The 21,767-nt window shown below is 44.9% G+C and overlaps 1 protein-coding gene and 1 long non-coding RNA gene across 2 annotated transcripts; both read right to left on the bottom strand.

The window, feature by feature from the left end:
• Positions 1 to 8,605: 8,605 nt before the first annotated feature.
• On the bottom strand, positions 8,606 to 9,936 carry LOC112245629. The gene is made up of 3 exons (XR_002952771.2): positions 9,486 to 9,936; positions 9,241 to 9,315; positions 8,606 to 9,029 (listed from the first exon to the last, which is right to left on the bottom strand). It is a non-coding gene; the product is annotated as an uncharacterized LOC112245629 (long non-coding RNA).
• A 472-nt stretch (positions 9,937 to 10,408) lies between these two features.
• On the bottom strand, positions 10,409 to 15,286 carry LOC121841564 (zinc finger CCCH domain-containing protein 13-like). The gene is made up of 2 exons (XM_042310652.1): positions 15,114 to 15,286; positions 10,409 to 12,448 (listed from the first exon to the last, which is right to left on the bottom strand). The coding sequence occupies exons 1-2, from the start codon at positions 15,177 to 15,179 to the stop codon at positions 10,409 to 10,411; spliced, it is 2,106 nt and encodes a 701-aa protein (XP_042166586.1). The 5' UTR covers positions 15,180 to 15,286.
• Positions 15,287 to 21,767: the final 6,481 nt, after the last annotated feature.

Consider the following 21,767-nt stretch of genomic DNA (forward strand, 5'->3'; position numbering starts at 1 on the left):
GCCTCTCCTTAATGTCAATATACCTTGTCCATTGCTGTTCTGGTTAGTGTTTATTGGCTTATTTCACTGTAGAGCCTCTAGTCCTGCTCACTATACCTTATCCAACCTATTAGTTCCACCACCCACACATGCAATGACATCTCCTGGTTTCAATGATATTTCTAGAGACAATATCTCTCTCTTCATCACTCAATACCTAGGTTTACCTCCACTGTATTCACATCCTACCATACCTTTGTCTGTACATTATACCCTGATGCTATTTTATCGCCCCCAGAAACCTCCTTTTACTCTCTGTTCCAGACGTTCTAGACGACCAATTCTTATTGCTTTTAGCCGCACCCTTATTCTACTCCTCCTATGTTCCTCTGGCGATGTAGAGGTGAATCCAGGCCCTGCAGTGCCTAGCTCCACTCCTATTCCCCAGCCGCTCTCTTTTGACGACTTCTGTAACCGTAATAGCCTTGGTTTCATGCATGTTAACATTAGAAGCCTCCTCCCTAAGTTTGTTCTATTCACTGCTTTAGCACACTCTGCCAACCCAGATGTTCTAGCTGTGTCTGAATCCTGGCTTAGGAAGACCACCAAAAATTCTGAAATTTTAATTCCAAACTACAACATTTTCAGACAAGATAGAACTGCCAAAGGGGGCGGTGTTGCAATCTACTGCAAAGATAGCCTGCAGAGTTCTGTCCTACTATCCAGGTCTGTACCCAAACAATTTGAACTTCTACTTTTAAAAATCCACCTCTCTAAAAACAAGTCTCTCACCGTTGCCGCCTGCTATAGACCACCCTCTGCCCCCAGCTGTGCTCTGGACACCATATGTGAACTGATTGCCCCCAATCTATCTTCAGAGCTCGTGCTGCTAGGCGACCTAAACTGGAACATGCTTAACAGCCCAGCCATCCTACAATCTAAACTTGATGCCCTCAATCTCACACAAATTATCAATGAACATACCAGGTACCCCCCCCCCCAAAGCCTTAAACACGGGCACCCTCATAGATATCATCCTAACCAACTTGCCCTCTAAATACACCTCTGCTGTTTTCAACCAAGAGCTCAGCGATCACTGCCTCATTGCCTGCATCTGTAATGGGTCAGCGGTCAAACGACCTCCACTCATCACTGTCAAACGCTCCCTGAAACACTTCAGCGAGCAGGCCTTTCTTATCGACAAGGCCGGGGTATCCTGAAAGGATATTGATCTCATCCCGTCAGTAGAGGATGCCTGGTTATTTTTTTAAATGCCTTCCTCACCATCTTAATTAAGCATGCCCCATTCAAGAAATGTAGAACCAGGAACAGATATAGCCCTTGGTTCTCTCCAGACCTGACTGCCCTTAACCAACACAGACATCCTATGGCGTTCTGCATTAGCATCGAACAGCCCCAGGTGATATGCAACTTTTCAGGGAAGCTAGGAACCAATATAGACAGGCAGTTAGAAAAGCCAAGGCTAGATTTTACAAGCAGAAATTTGCTTCCTGCAACACAAACTCAAAAAAGTTCTAGGACACTGTAAAGTCCATGGAGAATAAGAGCACCTCCTCCCAGCTGCCCACTGCACTGAAGATAGGAAACACTGTCACCACCAATAAATTCACTATAATTGAGAATTTCAATAAGCATTTTTCTACGGCTGGCCATGCTTTCCACCTGGCTACCCCTACCCCGGTCAACAGCACGGCACCCCCCACAGCAACTCGCCCAAGCCTTCCCCATTTCTCCCAAATCCAGTTAGCTGATATTCTGAAAGAGCTGCAAAAGCTACAAATCAGCCAGGCTAGACAATCTGGACCCTTTCTAAAATTATCTGCAGAAATTGTTGCCACCCCTATTACTAGCCTGTTCAACCTCTCTTTCGTGTCATCTGAGATTCCCAAAGATTGGAAAGCAGCTGCGGTCATCCCCCTCTTCAAAGGGGGGTACACTCTTGACCCAAACTGCTACAGACCTATATCTATCCTACCAACAAACAGATTACCGACCATTTCGAATCCCACCATACCTTCTCCGCTATGCAATCTGGTTTCAGAGCTGGTGATGGGTGCACCTCAGCCACACTCAAGGTCCGATATCTTAACCGCCATCGATAAGAAACAATACTGTGCAGCCGTATTAATTGACCTGGCCAAGGCTTTCGACTCTGTCAATCACCACATCCTCATCGGCAGACTCTACAGCCTTGGGTTTCTCAAATGATTGCCTCGCCTGGTTCACCAACTACTTCTCTGATAGAGTTCAGTGTGTCAAATCGGAGGGTCTGTTGTCCGGGCCTCTGGCAGTCTCTATGGGGGTGCCACAGGGTTCAATTCTTGGACCGACTCTCTTCTCTGTATACATCAATGAGGTCGCTCTTGCTGCTGGTGAGTCTCTGATCCACCTCTACGCAGACAACACCATTCTGTATACTTCTGGCCCTTCTTCGGACACTGTGTTAACAACCCTCCAGGCGAGCTTCAATGCCATACAACTCTCCTTCCGTGGCCTCCAATTGCTCTGAATACAAGTAAAACTAAATGCATGCTCTTCAACCGATCGCTGCCTGCACCTGCCCGCCTGTCCAACATCACTACTCTGGACGGCTCAGACTTAGAATATGTGGACAACTACAAATACCTAGGTGTCTGGTTAGACTGTAAACTCTCCTTCCAGACTCACATCAAATCTCCAATCCAAAGTTAAATCTAGAATTGGCTTCCTTTTTCACAACAAAGCATCCTTCACTCATGCTGCTAAACATACCCTTGTAAAACTGACCATCCTACCAATCTTCGACTTTGGCGATGTCATTTACAAAATAGCCTCCAATACCCTACTCAATAAATTGGATGCAGTCTATCACAGTGCCTTCCGTTTTGTCACCAAAGCCCCATATACTACCCACCACTGCGATCTGTACGCTCTCGTTGGCTGGCCCTCGCTTCTTACTCGTCGCCAAACCCACTGGCTCCAGGTCATCTACAAGACCCTGCTAGGTAAAGTCCCCCCTTATCTCAGCTAGCTGGTCACCATAGCAGCACCCACCTGTAGCACGCGCTCCAGCAGATATATCCCTCTGGTCACCCCCAAAACCAATTCTTCCTTTGGCCGCCTCTCTTTCCAGTTCTCTGCTGCCAATGACTGGAACAAACTACAAAAATCTCTGAAACTGGAAACACTTATCTCCCTCACTAGCTGTCAGAGCATCTCACAGATTACTGCACCTGTACATAGCCCATCTATAATTTAGCCCAAACAACTACCTCTTTCCCTACTGTATTTATTTATTTAGCTCCTTTGCACCCCATTATTTTTATTTCTACTATGCACATTCTTCCACTGCAAATCAACCATTCCAGTGTTTACTTGCTATATTGTATTTACTTCGCCACCATGGCCTTTTTTTGCCTTTACCTCCTTATCGCACCTCACTTGCTCACATTGTATATAGACTTATTTTTTCTACTGTATTATTGACTATATGTTTGTTTTACTGCATGTTTAACTCTGTGTTGTTGTATGTGTCAAACTGCTTTGCTTTATCTTGGCCAGGTCGCAATTGTAAATGAGAACTTGTTCTCAACTTACCTACCTGGTTAAATAAAGGTGAAATAAAATAAATAAAAATATTGCCTGCTAACATGAATTCCTTTTAACTAAATATGCAGGTTTAAAAAATGTACTTCTGTTTATTGATTTTAAGAAAGGCATTGATGTTTATGGTTAGGTACATTCGTGCAACGATTCAGCTTTTTCACGAATGCGCTTTTGTTAATTAAATCATCCCGTTTGGCGAAGTAGGCTATGATTCGATGATAATTTAACAGGCACCGCATTGATTATATGCAACACAGGACACGCTAGTTAACTACACATGGTTGATGATATTACTAGGTTAACTAGTGATTGTGAAGATTGATTATAAAAAAAACAATTTAAGTTTAATGCTAGCTAGCAACTTACCTTGGCTCCTTGCTGCACTCGCATAACAGGTGGTCAGCCTGCCACACAGTTTCCTCATAGAATGCAATGTAATCGGTGACCAAAAATGCAGATTTAACGATTATTTTGAAAACTTGAAATCGACCCTAATTAATGCCGATGAATCGGTCGACCTCTACTGTTTTCTGTTTTTATTGAATTTATGTTTTGCAAAAATTTATAAAAACCTGTTTCCCTTTGTCATTGGGTATTGTGTTGAGGAAATGTTTTTATTTAATCAATTTTAGAATAAGGCTGTAACGTAACAAAATGTGGAAAAAGTCAAGGGGTCTGAATACTTTCCGAATGCACTGTACCACGATTAACTCTTGATCAGGGTTGGGGTATAAAAAAATATCCAAAACTTTTAACATCCCACAGAGCACCATTAAATACATTATTAAAAAATGTAAATAATATGGCACCACAACAAACCTGCCAAGAGAGGGCCGCCCACCAAAACTCACAGACTAGGCAAGGAGGGCATTAATTAGAGGCAACAACGAGACCAAAGATAAGGAGCTGTAAAGCTCCACAGCGGAGATTGGCGTATCTGTCCATAGGACAACTTTAAGCCATACACTCCACAAAGCTGGGCTTTATGGAAGAGTGGCCAGTGTTTGGTGTTACCCAAAAGGCATGTGGGAGACTCCCCAAACATATCGAAGAAGGTACTCTGGTCAGATATGACTAAAATTGAGCTAACTTGGCCATCAAGGAAAACGCTATGTCTGGCGCAAACCCAACACCTCTCATCACCCAGAGAACACCATCCCCACAGTGAAGCATGGTGGTGGCAGCAATTGCTGGCTCTAGGTGGCTCTACAAAGTGTTGACTTTGGGATGGGATGAATAGTTATGCACACTCAAGTTCTGTTTTTTTTGTCTTATTTCTTGTTTGCTTCACAATAAAAAATATTTTGCATCTTCAAAGTGGTAGGCATGTTGTGTAAATCAAATGATACAAACCCCCCAAAAATCTATTTTAATTCCAGGTTGTAAGGCAACAAAATAGGAAAAATGCCAAGGTGTATGAATACTTTCGTAAACCACTGTATTTTGCGCAATGACGCTGTGGGATGTGTTCGAAGCATAATAGGCTGACCACAGCGCTCGCGTTGCGTGCGCGAGTGTTAAAATAAATTTAGAAATCCATGTTATTCGATTATTGCGCGCTCGCCAACGAGCGTCTGCGTTGCCAAGGGCTAAAATAGAAATCGGTTCTATTTCTGATGCAGATCGTGTTGCAAGTCCTGCCTCTCCCATATCCTCATTGGTTTGTAGAAGCAGGTACCCACGTGCCATCTCCTCATTGGTTATACCCACATGGGTGACTGAAGACGAACGAGGTCAGTGGCAGTAATGCCCCTAATTTAAGAAAGTTGCCAATGGCAATATAAAGTCAAGAGAAGAAAAAGACTGGAAGGAATGTTGATGATAAGATTGAAGGAACTGGACTCGGTCATGAACCAGGACTCGGTGGAATAGAGTATAGCAGACAACAATCAGTGAATGCTTTATTACATGTGTTAATATGTTATTACAGGAAGAGTGATGACTAGAAACGATTCAGTTGACCATTTTATGTGTGGATTAATTGTCGCAGTTGAGGACTTTGGGCAAGTGCAAGCTAGCTAGCTAAATTGCCATACATGTTTAATGCTTTTCGACCTGTCCCCAAATTAATGTAACTGGTTCAGAGTTTGTTTTGATATTTTAATCTGCGTGTCGTGATTGCGTTTGGTGTGGGACTACAACATTAATTTATGCACGATGGCGCACAGCCGGTTTGGGTTCCGTGTAAGGGCTGTTATAATGCAGGACGCAATGCGGAGTGCCTGGATACAGCTCTTAGACATGGTATATTGGCCATATACCACAAACGCCAGGAGGTGCTTTATCACTATTATAAACTGATTAACAATGTAATTAGAAGAGTACAATAATTGTTTTGTCATACCCGTGGTACATGTAAGGGATAAACACAGAAGTTCTGTACATTACATGCAGCTGGACAAGGTGGACAGAGTCCCTTCTTCCAAGGTAATGTACAGAACGGAGGCGTTTATCCCGCTTATACCGTAGTTGCCAAAGAAAACAATATGAAAACACACATTTCCCGGTAAAATTACATATCTTTTGTTGACATTTTCATTTATATAAACAAATTCATACTTTTATCATCTTTTGGTCGCTAGTAACGCGACCTAGTCATTCGTTCTTTATGTTCTGTCATCATGCTCGCTGGCAACATTCCTATCCCTTGCGGCTAACACAGTCACTACCTCTGCAGGCAGAATAACAGCAAAGTAGCTGTTTTCTATTGACCTTAATTTGGATACATCCATAACAATGAGCTGATAATGCCCGGCATAGCTAGAAAACGTCTTTCCACTAGATGTTGGAACATTGCTGCGGGAACTTGCTTCCATTCAGCCACAAGAGCATTTGTGAGGTCGGCCACAGATGGTTGGGCGATTAGTTCATAGTCGGAGTTCCAATTCATCACAAAGGTGTTCGATGGGGTTGAGGTCAGGGCTCTGTGCAGGCCAGTCAAGTTCTTCCACACCAATCTCGACAAACGATTTCTGTATGGACCTCACTTTGTGCACGGGGGCATTGACATGCTGAAACAGGAAAGGGCCTTCCCAAACTGTTGCCACAAAGTTGGAAGCACAGAATCGTCTAGAATGTCATTGTACTGTACATATAGTGTAGATGTCCTGGAGGGCAGAAACTCGGCTTCAGGGATGTACTGGACTGTCCGCACCACCCTATTTGGCGCCATGCGATCGAGGGCAGTGCTATTGCCATACCAGGCAAGATCTGAACACAAATCAGAAGACATAGCGACTTTTGTGCGTCTAGACCAGTCTTTTCAATGGGATTTCGGTATTCTGATACTGTAGCAGAAGTCACATGTAAGTATCAAGTGTAGACACCAGGTCGTGTCTACACTTGACACCTACATGCGACTTATGGTATCAGCAGAGGTTTGGGGTCACTTAGAAATGTCCTTGTTTTGTAAAAATAATTGTTTATTTTTTGTCAATTAAAATAACATCAAATTGATCAGAAATACAGTGTAGACATTGTTAATGTTGTAAATGACTATTGTAGCTGGAAACGGCAGATTCTTTTTTTTTTAATGGAATATCTACATAGGAGTACAGAGGCCCATTATCAGCTACCATCACTCCTGTGTTCCAATGGCACGTTGTGTTAGCTAATCCAAGTTTATCATTTTAAAAGGCAAATTTATCATTAGAAAACCCTTTTGCAATTATGTTAGCAGTTGAAAACTGTTGTGTCGATCGATTTAAGAAGCAATACAACTTTCTTTAGACTAGTTGAGTATCTGGAGCATCAGCAGTTGTGGGTTCGATTACAGGCTCAAAATGGCCAGAAAAAAATTACTTTCTTCTGAAACTCGTCAGTCTATTCTTGTTCTGAGAAATTACCAAGAAACTTAAGAAACTGATAAACAGACTCCTCACAAGTCATCAACTGGCAGCTTCATTAATACCCGCAAAACACCAGTCTCAACATCAACAGTGAAGAGGCGACTCGTGCTGGCCTTCTAGGCAGAGTTGCAAAGAAAAGGCCATATCTCAGCCTGGCCAATAAAAATAAAAGATTAAGATGGGCAAAAGAACAAAGACACTGGACAGAGGAACTCTGCCTAAAAGCCCAGAATCCCAGAGTCCCCTCTTCACTGCTGACGTTGAGACTGGCGTCCCCCTTCACTTCTAAAACTAAAGTTGCGCCCCTGGCTCTCAGAATATGAAGATCTCATAGGGGTCTAGACGCACAGAAGTGGCTTTGTGCTGATTGTGTTCAGATCTCGCTGACCACTTCAGGACGTGGTCAGGAATACCATTGCGGACTTCTCCTCAGTCTGGATGCAAGCGCATACAGGTGGCGACGTTAAAAGCACACCTCCCACAAGTCTCCATAAAACTTGTGTTTTGGGACAGACTGGCACCTTTTCATTACAACTTGAGGAAATCCGTTCCTAGCATGTGAGGAACGTGATTGCTGGCCTCATAAATGCTAACTATATTCAGAATACTAGAGCCTCATGAATCTGATGCAGAACCTCTGCTACTAAGCTAGGTAGCAAACGTTAGCTACAAGCTGTCATTTTCAGAATATGCTGTGAGCGTGACAGAAGTATATATATATATATATATATATATAGCCCAATAATTGTTTTGTTTTTTATCAAGACCAAACACATGACCTTAGTCTTAAAAAAGAATGTGCAAGCAGTTACTATAAAACGAGTGTTTACTTCCTGTCTGCAACCTCACCCGCGCTCTGTCTTAGGCCTGAAAGAGGGTACTGTCACATTATGTTCGCCGTGTCATTTCGGATTTTGAGACATCAAACAAGTTCCACGTACCCTACCAAAGCCTGACAGAGTGCTCGACTTCAAATACAATTGCATAAAAATTCATATATTAGCGAACACAAAAGTAAGATCTAGCTAGCCAAAGACAAAGTATTTTATTTTTCTGCTGTACCTGCTTCTGTAGATTTCCCCCCACCTTCTTATGATTAAAATTATAATACTGCCGCCAACAGGACGGAGTGTGACATAGTTTAGAGCATCAGCATGACTTCCATATTGAAGTAACTTTTTGAGAAAAAGAAATAAAATAACTCTTTATTTTGTATATATACACAGTGAAAGAGGATCCACAGAAATGGGTTAAGAGTTTTTCCCGACCAAATGACCAGCCTAGGAAAATATCCAGGACCTAATTAAAGCGAAAAGCCTATATAGGCAATCATTTTTGCTAGTCAGATCACGTTGTCAAGAAAAGCCCCTGACCGTACCCATGCTACTACAGATAAACCCAATCTGAAAAAAAAAACTTCACTATGTAGCCTTAAAGGATGTGGCTCAAAGATAACAAATCCTTTGCTAGTGTCATTACAAATCTATAAATGGTTGATAGGTAACAATGTAAGCCAACTGATGTCCATAGGGTCTAGATGGGTCAGCAGCAGGTTCTATTCTAGTGGGAGATGAGCTCATGATGCCAAGTGAAGATCTGCAGAAAAAAAGGAAGAGTTCAGACAAATTACTTGCTACGACAGAAAAACAATCATTGCATAACTGACCCAAATTAAATATTCCAGGGTCATTAATTTAAGACACTTAAAACACAACTCTATTTTCCAAATTTCTCCAAAGTGGAGTGAACACGCCAGTATACACATTCTTTGGCGAAATAGATGAGTATTTCTACTGCTTTTACTTACAACAAACTGCCTTTGAGTTTATGTTGGTGTTTGTTGCGTCGATTTCCGCTTCATCTTCAGGTTGAACTCTTCAAGCTGAGAAAGGGTATACACTCGCATGTCAACAAAAATATGACCGAATGGTGAATAATATCGCTAGCAAAAAAGACACAAGCAATAACGACAAAAGTGAGAACAGCATAGAAGTAAGCAAAGGTCTTTCATACCAAAGATAATACTGTACATCCAGAAGTAATTACACAAACCTTCTTCTTTAGTTTCCCCTTAATCGCTTCTTCGGGCATTGTTTTTTTCTCCCCTTCAACATCGCTCTCTGCCTCCGCTTCAGAGAGGGCCCTGGGGTACTTTGCCGCCAACTGAGCGGCCAATTTCGCTGCAGCTCTTGCAATCAGTCCATCTCTCTTCCCTTGGAGATCTCGATATATTCTCCTCTTTCTCAGAACCTCTTTCTTGTATTTATTACACCTTTCTTCAAGCGCCTGCCTGTTTCTCGTGACTCTTGACCGTCTCATGCGGCGTTTGCTGCCCTTGGGCACCACCGTCTTAACGTAATGCAGACAGCGGGGGGGTGATGGCTCCTTCAGTTGTTGGGCCTTGCTCAAGGAGATGGGGCCTGGGGTCAACACTTTCACTGCTGGCGTCAGTACAGCCGTGCTTGTGAACTTGAGTTCACTATCGGGCTGGGTAGGTGTGACCTGGGGTTGCTAGCAGTCTGGATGTATGTAAGTTGGCGGGTGCTAGCGTGCTTGGTAGATGTGACCTGGGGGTTGCTAGCGGGCTGGAAGTATGTAAGCTGGCGGGTCCCACCAGGCTGGGTAGATTTGCCCTGGGGGTTGTTAGCTGGCTGGATGTATGTAAGCTGGCGGGTGCTAGCGGGCTTGCTGTTTGGGAGTTGGAGGTTCATGAGCTGGAGCAGGTTGCCAGTGGGCTGGTTGTATGGGAGTGGGATAGATGTTAACTGGTGGTTACTGGCAGGCTGAGTAGATGAGAGCTGGAGGTTGCTAGCAGCCTGGGTGTATGCGTATGTCTGGCTTAAGGCTGCTGTGCTATTAGAGTAATGTGGTGGGGCGCTGGGGTAGGGTGGATACCCAGGGGGTATGGGAAGGGAGGCATGGTAGCAGGGGCATAAAACCAGGGGCATAAAGCCAGGGGGCATAATACCAGGGGCCTAATACCAGGGGCATAAAGCCAGGGGCATAAGGCCAGGGGGCCTGGTACAAGGAGGCATAAGGCCTGGGGGCATGGTACCAGGGGGCATAAGGCCAGGGGGCATAAGGCCTGGGGGCATGGTACCAGGGGGCATAAGGCCAGGGGCATAAGACCAGGGGCATGGTACCAGGAGGCATGGTACCAGGGGGATGCTACCAGGGGGCATAAGGCCAGGAGGCATGGTGCCAGGGGGCATGGTAACAGGGGGCATGGTGCCAGGGGGATAACCCCAACCTGGAGGGAAGGCATTGGCGTAGGGGCTGCTGGTATACAGAGAGAACTGGGTGGTGGAGAAGGTTGCCATCATAGATGCATTAGGAGGGTGAGAAAAAGGATATATAGGGTCCTTGTGTGTGTTGAGCTCAGCAGAGCTTTCCTTGGACTTGTCCCTATACCAATCCATGTCACTTTCTTTTTCCCGGTCACCATCTCTGTCCCAGTCCCTGGTACTACATCGCCTGTCCCTGTCTCTGTCCCTGTTACTAGAGCGCCTGTCCCGGTCTCTGTCCCTGTTACTAGAGCGCCTGTCCCGGTCTCTGTCCCTGTTACTAGAGCGCCTGTCCCGGTCTCTGTCCCTGTTACTAGAGCGCCTGTCCCTGTCCCTGGTACTAGAGCGCCTGTTCCTGTCCCTGGTACTAGAGCGCCCGTCCCTGTCCCTGGTACTAGAGCGCCCGTCCCTGTTTCTGTCCCTGGTACTAGAGCGCCTGTCCCTGGTACTAGAGCGCCTGTCCCTGGTACTAGAGCGCCTGTCCCTGGTACTAGAGCGCCTGTCCCCGGTACTAGAGCGCCTGTCCCCGGTACTAGAGCGCCTGTCCTCGTCTCTGTCCCTGGTACTAGAGTGCCTGTCCTCGTCTCTGTCCCTGGTACTAGAGCGCCTGTCCTCGTCTCTCTCCCTGGTACTAGAGCGCCTGTCCCTGGCACCAGAGTGCCTGTCTCTCTCACTGTCTCTGGTACTAGAGCGCCTGTCCTCGTCTCTCTCCCTGGTACTAGAGCGCCTGTCCCTGGTACCAGAGTGCCTATCTCTCTCACTGTCCCTGGTATCAGAGTGCCTATCTATCTCGCTGTCCCTGGTACTAGAGCGCCTGTCCCTGTTGCTGTCCCTGGTACCCGAGTCCCTGGAACCAGAGTGCCTGTCTCTCTCACTGTCCCTGGTATCAGAGTGCCTGTCTCTCTCACTGTCCCTGGTATCAGAGTGCCTATCTCTCTGGCTGTCCCTGGTACTAGAGCGCCTGTCCCTATTGCTGTCCCTGATACCCGAGTGCCTGTCCCTGGAACCAGAGCGTCTGTCCCTGGTACTAGAGTGCTTGTCCCTGGGACCAGAGCGCCTGTCCCTGGTACTAGAGTGCCTGTCCCTGGGACCAGAGCGCTTGTCCCTGGTATTAGAGTGTCTGTCCCGGTCTCTCTCAGATTTTTCCCCGTCTCTCTCTCGGTCTCTCTCAGAACTGGCCCAGTCTCTGTCCCGTTCTCTTTCTCCATTTCTCTTAGAGCAGTCTCTCTCTGTGTCCTTGTCTCGTTCTCTGTCCCAGTCTCTAGTACTAGAGTGCCTGTCTGACTTCAACGGGCTCCTCTCCTGGTCTCTCTTCATCCCGTACAGCCTCTCCTTGGTCCGGTCTGTCAGTCGGCCCAACTCCTCCACCCCCAGGTCTAGCCCGATGGACTCCAGCAGGCTCTGGAGCTGGCCATGTGGGAGATCCAGCCTCCTTTCTTCACGAATGTGAGAGTGACTGTGGTCTTGTGGCAGAGCTCTACTGTGGGGCCCCAAGCAATCCTGAGAGTTCTGAGCTGGGGCCTCCTTATACTCACTCCTGTAGGCAGTCTTGGGATGGGCCTCCTGTATAGGGGGTAACTCATTCACGTTGTTGACAATCTTTGAGAGCTTGTTGATGTCCACCCCTTTGTTGAGGACATTGAGGAAGCGCTGGAAGCCTGTGGCTGCTGTGTCCTGCTCCTGTGTCCCGAATGAGTAAATGGTGGATTCGTGTTGTTTATCTTCAGGGACCTAAAAGGAGACATGAGAAAATATCAATGGATAACCATCCACTAAGACAGCTGCTTGCTTTATAGCTTAAAAATGGATGAAGGTTGACATGATTCATACTCGATTCGTACCAGTTATATGGTCACATTCTACAAAGAAGGTCATGGGCCAACTGTACTTTGCCTAGAACAGAGTAGCATGTCTGGCCCTTAAATGTACACAGAGGGCTAACATCCAAAACATGCAAGTCAGTCTCTCCTGGCTCAAAGTAGTCTGTCTATTTTCTTTAATTTAAACAAGAATTTTGACAGTAACCCTCAAAAAGGTCATTAATATTAACGCTTTTAATTTCCATAGGTAAGCTAAGTTTTAGTTTATTGGGCTTCGGGAATGTGAATGAAAAAGTGCCTCGGGCCTTGAACAAAAATAAATCACTGATTGAGGGGATATCGGTGAACAAATGCCGTGGTTAAGGCTATGACGGCGCCAGTGCAATGAGTGGCGCTTACTCAGGGGTTCAATAGCTCATATCAGACCGAGAACCTAATGCGTCTTAGTTAGTTCCTTATGAGTTTTAGTTTAGAAAACGATCTCTCCGCAGAAGCGACTGTTACAGGATTGTAAACACAGCTTGATTGCCATAGCAACATCCGGGAAACTGGGCAGAAGTGAAGTGAGTTGTGCTTCAAATACAGCAGTTCTGCAACATATTTAATTGAGCCCCTCATTCTCCTTAATTGCCGGCTTCAACACGTTATGGAAATAAACGAATGTATTCGAAAGCGGTTTGCGATTTCATTCATACTGGTGAACCGGTGTTTGAGTTGTGTGGTTGCAAATATCAACAATCTCTATATCTTGGCATGCATTATTCAATAATATGTTTACATTTTGTGCAGCGCAATGGACATAGGCCTATAATGAAACATGTCAGGAAAGACGGTCTGGGTTGGCAATACTCCGTATAGAAAAGTCGGGCCGCAAACTGGATCTCCAGGCCACGCTGAAAAGATTCGCACAAAAAAATGGAGGACTTCAGGAGACTCTAAAGTTAGATTTAATTTACCTTGAATATTGCAGCCCATTTGTGTAGGCTATTAGACTGAGATGCAGTATCTTAGACCTCTGTGCCACTCGGGAAGAAAACTTGTTAGGCAATTTTTTAAATGTATCCTTTATTTAATTAGGCGAGTCAGTTAAGAACAAATTCTTACTTACAATGACGGCCTAGGAACAGATTTTTACCTTGTCGGCTCGGGGATTCGATCAAGCAAACGATTACTAGTCCAACGCTCTAACCACTAGGCTACCTGCTACTTTTATAAAAAGCAGCTAAATAGCAGCTAAATACAGTACATAGCTATAGATAGTACACTGAATAATGAAAGAATCCCTAGTAAACTAGTGTTTTGTGGGTGGACTGGCATTAGAACGTTGTTGTGAGTAAAACCAGTCTACTATCTAAACTAGGAGAGAGCAGGAGGACGGCTCATGACAGGCAGGTTCAGGTAGCCTATACAGGACAGTTGTATATTATTTTAAAAATCCATTGGTAGCTGATTAGTATGCGGTTGCATAAAAACATGAATTTCCAATTTTAATTATTGAGCATGTAAATACATTATTGCCACCAGTCAGCAGTCTACAAATGGCAGCATTGCGTCATGTATAGGTTCGTGAAATGTTAGACTTAACATGAGAAAATGACTACCAATAAACATTTATCCATTAGCCAAAGCAAAGCTATACATGCCTTCGCACTTTCAGCACCATGGACAGCCATCGTTTATTTTAAGGGAGGGGGGGTCAAAGAACTGTGTTACACCGGGGGTATTGAGGTATTGAAAGTACCAAACTATCTGTTCAATAAGTTAACACACAGCTCAGACACCAAGGCATATCCCATAAGACATGCTAGTATGCTACCAGGGTTCTCTTCACAGTCCCCAGAGGCTAGGAAACGCACAGTACTATATAGAGCCATGACTACGTGGAAATCTCTCCCAAAATGTGATGTAGTGGTGGGAAAGTGGATTTGTATGATGCACAATGTTTTGCAAGATGTGATGTTTTGTGTGTTCCCCCAGGAAGAGTAGCTGCTGCCCTGACAACAGCTAACGGGGTGCCTAATAAAATACTAAACTGGTTTGTAGATGTAGTATATAGTAAGTGAGAGGGTTAGCTGTGCGTGAGTTGTGTGTGTCGGAAATACATGGAGGAAACTCAATTCTACACTCAGTTCTCTGTTCTGTATTTCGACTGCCAGCGCATGGAAGAGAAGCATCCACTTGGCAAACCACACTATTTTCCTAACTTGCAAAATGTATAATATATGCATCGTCAAAATAAAACCTGAAGTTTGGTAATTGAGAGAATTGGTCAGGAATGCTTGGATGTGGATGTCCATGCATATGGTAGGTCAGACAGTTTAGTTGGTCGTCATACGTTACATTGAATTATACTTGTAAAAACATGATATAAAAGCAGATCAGAGTTTCCTAGCAACTAACGTTAGCTAGCTTACGTCAGATTAGCTAATGTCTTTTTCAGAGCAGGCTGGCTATTTAAACATAAATATGCCAGTCAGGAAGGTACCGGCAAATAAATTAAATCACCAAATGTAAAGTCACATTGCCAATAGTTCTGGAAATGCATGTGCAAGAACGGACAAAATCGGATTATTTACCTTCTCTCCCTTCCTCCTGGTAGCATCGCGCATGTCTTCGTCATTATATGTTGTGTGTCGTCTCATTCTGGATTTTGAGGGTTCAGATATTTGATCGCCCTACCACTGAGCTCTTTGACTTGAAAACCAGATTGTAGTATTATAGTGTAGAAATAAAAGGTTTATAAACTATGGTTTTACAGCTAGTTAGCTTTTCCAGTCATACGTCTCCAGCGGGGTTGGGAGAAAGCGGATGTTTCCGGTTTTCACGGATACAGTATTTTCAACCTAACTTCCGTTTCCACTGATAAACGAATGTGGGGACTCCGTAAGGTCAGAGAGCAAGAGGCAAAGCGTAAGGTTTTACTCCGCCACAAAATCTAGCAATTAAAATAAGCCCAGGAAATGAGGCATTTTTGTATTGTGGTCAATGAGAGCGTATCGAATTTGGTCAACAAAAAATGTAATTGCTAATTTGTTACATCAGGCTTATTTGATCGAATATAAGTTTCGTAATGGCTAGGTTGATACGAATGCACTGATATAAGTGTATGCACGTGGCATTTCGGCAATTTAAAAAAATAACGACTTTATATTGGAGTTGGGCTATGGAGATAGAGGACACATCGTGGACATTGAAATTGAAGGCTTCCACTATTTTAAAGTAGTCAACTGGGTGGGTATTCCTATGAGTTGGAAGAAATCAGACAATGAAAAATCAAATTAACTGATACAATAATAGCACTGATATACAAAGATGAGTCTTCTTTCAATCTCTATGGCTGTTGTTGAAACGCGTATCTGCCCTCTCATTGGCTGAATGGTCTCACCTGACCTCGCCTCCTCCAACCTGGCTTCAATCTTTGAGGGACATGTCATTTCCACTGTTAGACTGGTCACTCAAAAATCTTGTCAATATAATAGACAATCTTTGGTTAGGTTACTTCTAAAGTTGTTAGCTGGGATATTTTATAGGATTGGAAGTGCAACACTGCCACCAACAGGACGGTATTAGAATTTCCCCAACTTTAACAAAACGACAACATTTGTTGAATTCTTTACTTAACTAAATACGTCAGTACATACTGAATTACTGAATTGAATACTGCAGTGTTCGTTTTAAACTACAGTGTTAATAAATACAGGACACATCAGCAGACAGAGCTAATATTTTATTAGTTAATTCACATGGGGGCAGTCAGTCAACTAACCCCATTCACTTGTAACAATGAATAGCACATTTGACAAATGGCGTACTTACAGTAGGTGTTTAATGTAAAACAGATCTGCAAAGTCACATACATACAGTGCCAGCCAAAAGTTTGGACACACCTACTCATTCAAGGGGTTTTCTTTATTTTGACTATTTTCCACATTGTAGGATAATAGTGAAGACATCCAAACTATGAAATAATACATATGGAATCATGTAGTAACCAAAAATGTATTAAACCAATCAAAATATATTTTATATTTGAGATTCTTCAAAATAGCTACACTTTGCCTTGATGACAGCTTTGTGCACTCTTGGCATTCTCTCAACCAGCTTCATGGGGTAGTCACCTGGAATGCATTTCAAATAACAGGTGTGCCTTGTTAAAAGTGAATTTATGGAATTGGTTTTCTTCTTAATGCATTACAGCCAATCGGTTGTGTTGTTTCAAGGTAGGGGTGGTATACAGAAGATAGCCCTGAGGAAGACCAAGTCCATATTATGGCAAGAACAGCTCAAATAATCAAAGAGAAAATGACAGTCCATCATTACTGGTCAGTCCATCCGGAACATTTCAAGAACTTTGAAAGTTTCTTCAAGTGCAGTCGCAAAAACCATCAAGCGCTGTGATGAAACTGGCTCTCATGAGGACCACCACAGAATAGGAAGACCCACAGTTACCTCTGGTACAGAGGATAAGTTCATTAGAGTTAATTGCACCTCAGATTGCAGCCCAAATTAACGCTTCAGAGAGTTCAAGTAAGACACTCAAGATCTCAACATCACCTGTTCAGAGGAGACTGCGTGAATCAGGCCTCCATGGTCAAATTGCTGCAAAGAAACCACTACTTGTAGTATGATCTTCACATCCCTTTTTGGGCGCGCTTGTGGCTCTGTGAGCATTCTCTCTCCTTCACCCTCTTTTTGTGCATTTTCTGTGGCCTCGGTCTGTGTGGCTGGTAGATCTGGAAGAGCTCTGAGGTGTGTTTTGTTGCTTCGTACCTCTTCTGAGCCTGTGTCCACCACATAGGAGCGTGGGGCATCCGCTTTCCTCAGCACTATTGATGGTGTCTTTGAGTTTGTAATCCACACACATTGACCTTCGGTCAGCTCTGGCCTCTCCTTAGCACGGTGTCTCCGATTAAAGTCTCCAGTTTGCGTTTGTTTCAGACGTTTGTCCCTCTCAGCGAAGGCCTTTCTGTTAGGCCATCGGGGTTTAAGCTGAGCCGGCGAGACAGGCAATGGGGAACGCAGCCTCCTGCCCATCAGGAGCTCGGCAGGCGACGGCCCATGATGCAGTGGTGTAACTCTGTAAGCTAACAGAGCCCTGTATGGATAATTGTTCTTTTTCAGCAGTCCCATGACTGTTTTCACAGCTCTCTCTGCCTCACCATTACTCTGTGCATGGTAGGGGCTACTGGTCACATGTATGAAGTCATATTCTGCGGCAAAAGCAGAAAAGGAGCTCGCAGAGAACTGGGGAGCGTTATCTGTAACCAGGACCTCAGCGACCCCTTGCCTGGAAAAAATGGACTTTAATCCATTGATAACACCAGCTGATGTGGTTATGGGTGTCTTTGCTATTCCAATGTATCTTGAGTAGTAATCTACCACTAGCAGATAAGTGTCATTTTTCCAATCTAACATATCCGCCCCTACCTTTTGCCATGGCCGTTTTGGCAGCTCCGTTGCCATCATTGGCTCCGGATGACAAGGTTGACATTTTGTACAGACCTCACTCTGGGCCACTAGCTTGGCAATCTGAGTACTCAGACCAAGCCACCACACTGACTGTTGAGCCCTCAGTCTGCATTTGGTTATCCCCATGTGTCCATCATGCACTCTGTCTAGCATTTCTGGTTGTAGAGTCTCTGGGATAACTATCCGTAGTCCTTTCATGAGAAGGTCTCCATTACAGTGGAAGTCACTTTGGTGCACCCAATAGGGCTTCAGCAGCTGAGGCAGTTCCTCCTGCCTGGGCCATCCCTTTTTGCACTATCTGTTGGCAGATGTGGTCTTGTTGTTGCTCCTCTGCAATCTGCTGCAGTTTGGTCTGAGATGCAGGTAGACTGTCCCTTATTGCATAAATGGACACCTGTACCTCACCCTCTAGACATTGCTCCTCCTCTGATAATGGACGTTTAATTGGGGCCCTGGAGAGTGCATCTGCTGTGATCAGTGCCTTCCCTGGCACATACACCATCTTGTAGGTGAACCTCAGTAATCTGAGGCGGAAGCGCAGAACTCTGGGAGGCAAGTCGTCCAGTGCTTTTGTCCCTAACAGAGCCAACAGTGGTTTGTGGTCAGTCTCTGCTGTAAACTGCAGGCCAATAAGGTATTGGCTGAGCCTTTCACATGCCCATGTGATCGCCAACGCCTCCTTCTCCACTTGAGCATATCCTTGCTCTGTGTCGGATAAGCTTCGGGAGATGTATGCTATTGGACGCCACTCCATGTTGTCCTGCATCTGTGTGAGGACCGCCCCTAGCCCAAAGGATGATGCATCTGCTGATACTTTTGTCTTAGCGTGGGGACGGTACTGGGCCAGCACTCTCTGTGAGGCCAGATCTCCTTTGATTTTGTCAAACGCTACCTGTTGCATGTGACCCCATGACCAATAACCAGTCATTCTCTTTGGCTAGTAAGTCTCTCAGAGGTTTGGTTGTATCTAAGAACTGTGGGAGGAACTTACCCACATATGTGGCCATGCCTAAGAAGGTCCTGACTTCAGCCACATTCTGGGGTCTGGGTATATCTGTGATGGCGCTGATGTTCTCTGGGTCCGGCTCTATTCCAGCTGCACTGATTTTGTGTCCCAAGAACAAGACCTCTGATTGTGCAAAAGTGCATTTTTCATTGAGTGTCAGGCCAGTCTCCTGGAGTCGGGTCAGAACTGCTGTGAGCCTTACATCATGTTCTGCTCTGTCCCTTCCGCACACGAGCACATCGTCCGCGTGGACTATGACACCACTCAGCCCCTCCAACAGCTGGGACATGCGTATGCTCAGGACCGGAAGCGATTCCAAATGGCAAAACATTAAAACAGTAACAGCCAAACGGTGTTATAAATGTTGTGAGCGCCCTACTCTCTGATGACAGCGGTATCTGCCAGAAACCTGAGCGGGCATCCAGCTTTGTGAAGACTTGTGAGCCATCCAACTGAGCCAGTGACTGCTCCACTGTTGGTAAGATGTGTCTCTCTCTGCAGAGTGCCTCATTCAATTTAGTCATGTCCACACAGATCCTTATTTCCCCATTGGCTTTTGGGACCACCACCATCCCTGCACACCAGTCTGTGGGACTCTCTATTTTAGACACCGCCCCAATGTCTTCCATCCTCCCCAACTCTTCCTTTACTCTGGCCAATAAAGGGATAGGCACCCGGCGGGGGTGGTAAGGGCATAGGGGACAGCATCCTCTCTCAGGCGGATTTTGTAGTCACCTTCTATCCTTCCTAGACCAGAAAACACTTTTGGGAATTTCTTTTGAAAACCTCACCTGGGTCCTACAGTTCGCTCACTCTCTCAATGAGTTGCAATGCTTCAATTGCTGGCAGCCCCAGCAATGGTCTGGCTAGAGAGTCAATGACAAAGACAGGCTGGATGGCACTTTTGTCTTTACTCTCCAGTTTAATCTCCAAGTGCCCTACCACTGGTAAAATGTTATTAATGGGCCCGTACAGTTGTTTGTTTGTAGAAAGTAAAGGGCCATCCCTGCTATAGCTATACAGCCTAGTTGGGATAGCTGTCACTGCTGCCCCAGTGTCTAGTTTAAATGACACAACCTCCCCATTGAGTTTAATGTCTGACTGCCAGCCAGTATTGTTTCCCTTTACTTCTCCCAGAAAGATGCTGTCCTGCTGTACCTCCTCTGAAACCTCATGCATTTGCTTTAAATCGACAGACAGCTGAAAAGTGTCCTCTCCTGTGACATTTCCTGCATTCCGCATCCTTTGCTGGGCAATCTTTCCATCTGTGGAAAGGGGATTTCCCACATTTGCGACAAACATTTGAACTAGCTACTGGTGCTGTGCTGTTCTGTGTTCCCCTCCGTTTTTTTATAGCTCTGTATGAAAATGCATGTATTTCCTCACTCTCTTCGTTCTGCAAGGAGCTGCTCTCGCGCAGCATCGTCTGTCTTTTTACTGTCTCACTCTGCCTAACCTGGTTTACAGCTTTGGACAAGGTAAACTGGGAATCCAACTGTAACTTTTCAGAAAGTGAGATATTTCTTATTCCGACTACAATCCGATCTCGGATCAGCTCTTCCCTGAGCGCGCCAAACTGACAATGTTCTGCTAGTTTGTGAACAGCTGTGATAATACTGTCGGTGGTTTCACCCTGCTCCTGTTTGCGCATATTAAACCTAGCTCTCTCAAAAATAATGTTGCGTCTCCCTACAAAATGCGTTTCAAAACAGTCTTTAACGGCACTAGTTAAGTTTCTCTTCCTCGGTCAACGTTGAAGCATTTAATATATCCTCGGCTTCATCACCCAGAGTAGATCAGTGTATTAACTTGAAATGCCTCATTTTTCACGTTTAAGCCTGATGCTACCCTGTACCTTTCAAAGCGCCTGATCCATTTCGGCCAGTTTTGAATGTCCATACAAACAAAATTCTCCGGGGGACTAATGCGAAATCCGTCAGCACTGGCCTGTCCGTGTTTACGCCAGAGCCTGTTGAACTTGGGAGTCGCAAACCCTGAAATCCCGCCAGTTTTTTTCTCTTGCAACATGTTGCTTAGCAGCAGCTTAGTCCTTGCTCGTTAGTTAGAAAAATAATGATATGCGCTGTTTTATCTCCAACACTGTGCCCTCCCTGCTTTGAAACAGCCTGAATGTATGATTTACTTGGTACGTTCTTCACATTTATGTGAATTTTATGACACCATGTAGTATGATCTAAAATAAAGACGCGCGACAACGAGGTTCTAGCTCCAGCCTGTTTATTAACCTAACCCTCGCATGTCCTACATAGGTACGGATACCCCCAAGGGACATCCTACTACACTACTAAAAGACACCAATAAGAAGAAGAGACTTGCTTGGGCCAAGAAACATGATTAATGGACATTAGACCGGTGGAAATCTGTCCTTTGGTCTGATGAGTCCAAATTTGAGATTTTTGGTTCAAACCACTGTGTCTTTGTGAGACGCAGAGTGGGTGAACAGATTATCTCTGCATGTGTAGTTCCCGCTGTGTAGCATGGAGGAGGAGGTGTGATGGTGCTTTGCTGGTGACCCTAAGTGATTTATTTAGAATTCAAGGAATACTTAACCAGCATGGCTACCACTGTATTCTGCAACGATACGCCATCCCATCTGGTTTGCGCTTAGCGGGACTCTGTTTTTCAACAGGACAATGACCCAACACACCTCCAGGCTGTATAAGGGCTATTTGACCAAGAAGGAGAGTGATGGAGTACTGCATCAGATGACCTGGCCTCCACAATCCCCCGATCT

This window comes from Oncorhynchus tshawytscha, linkage group LG32 (genome assembly GCF_018296145.1).
Source record: "Oncorhynchus tshawytscha isolate Ot180627B linkage group LG32, Otsh_v2.0, whole genome shotgun sequence".
In the NCBI taxonomy this organism is placed as follows: Eukaryota; Metazoa; Chordata; class Actinopteri; order Salmoniformes; family Salmonidae; genus Oncorhynchus; species Oncorhynchus tshawytscha.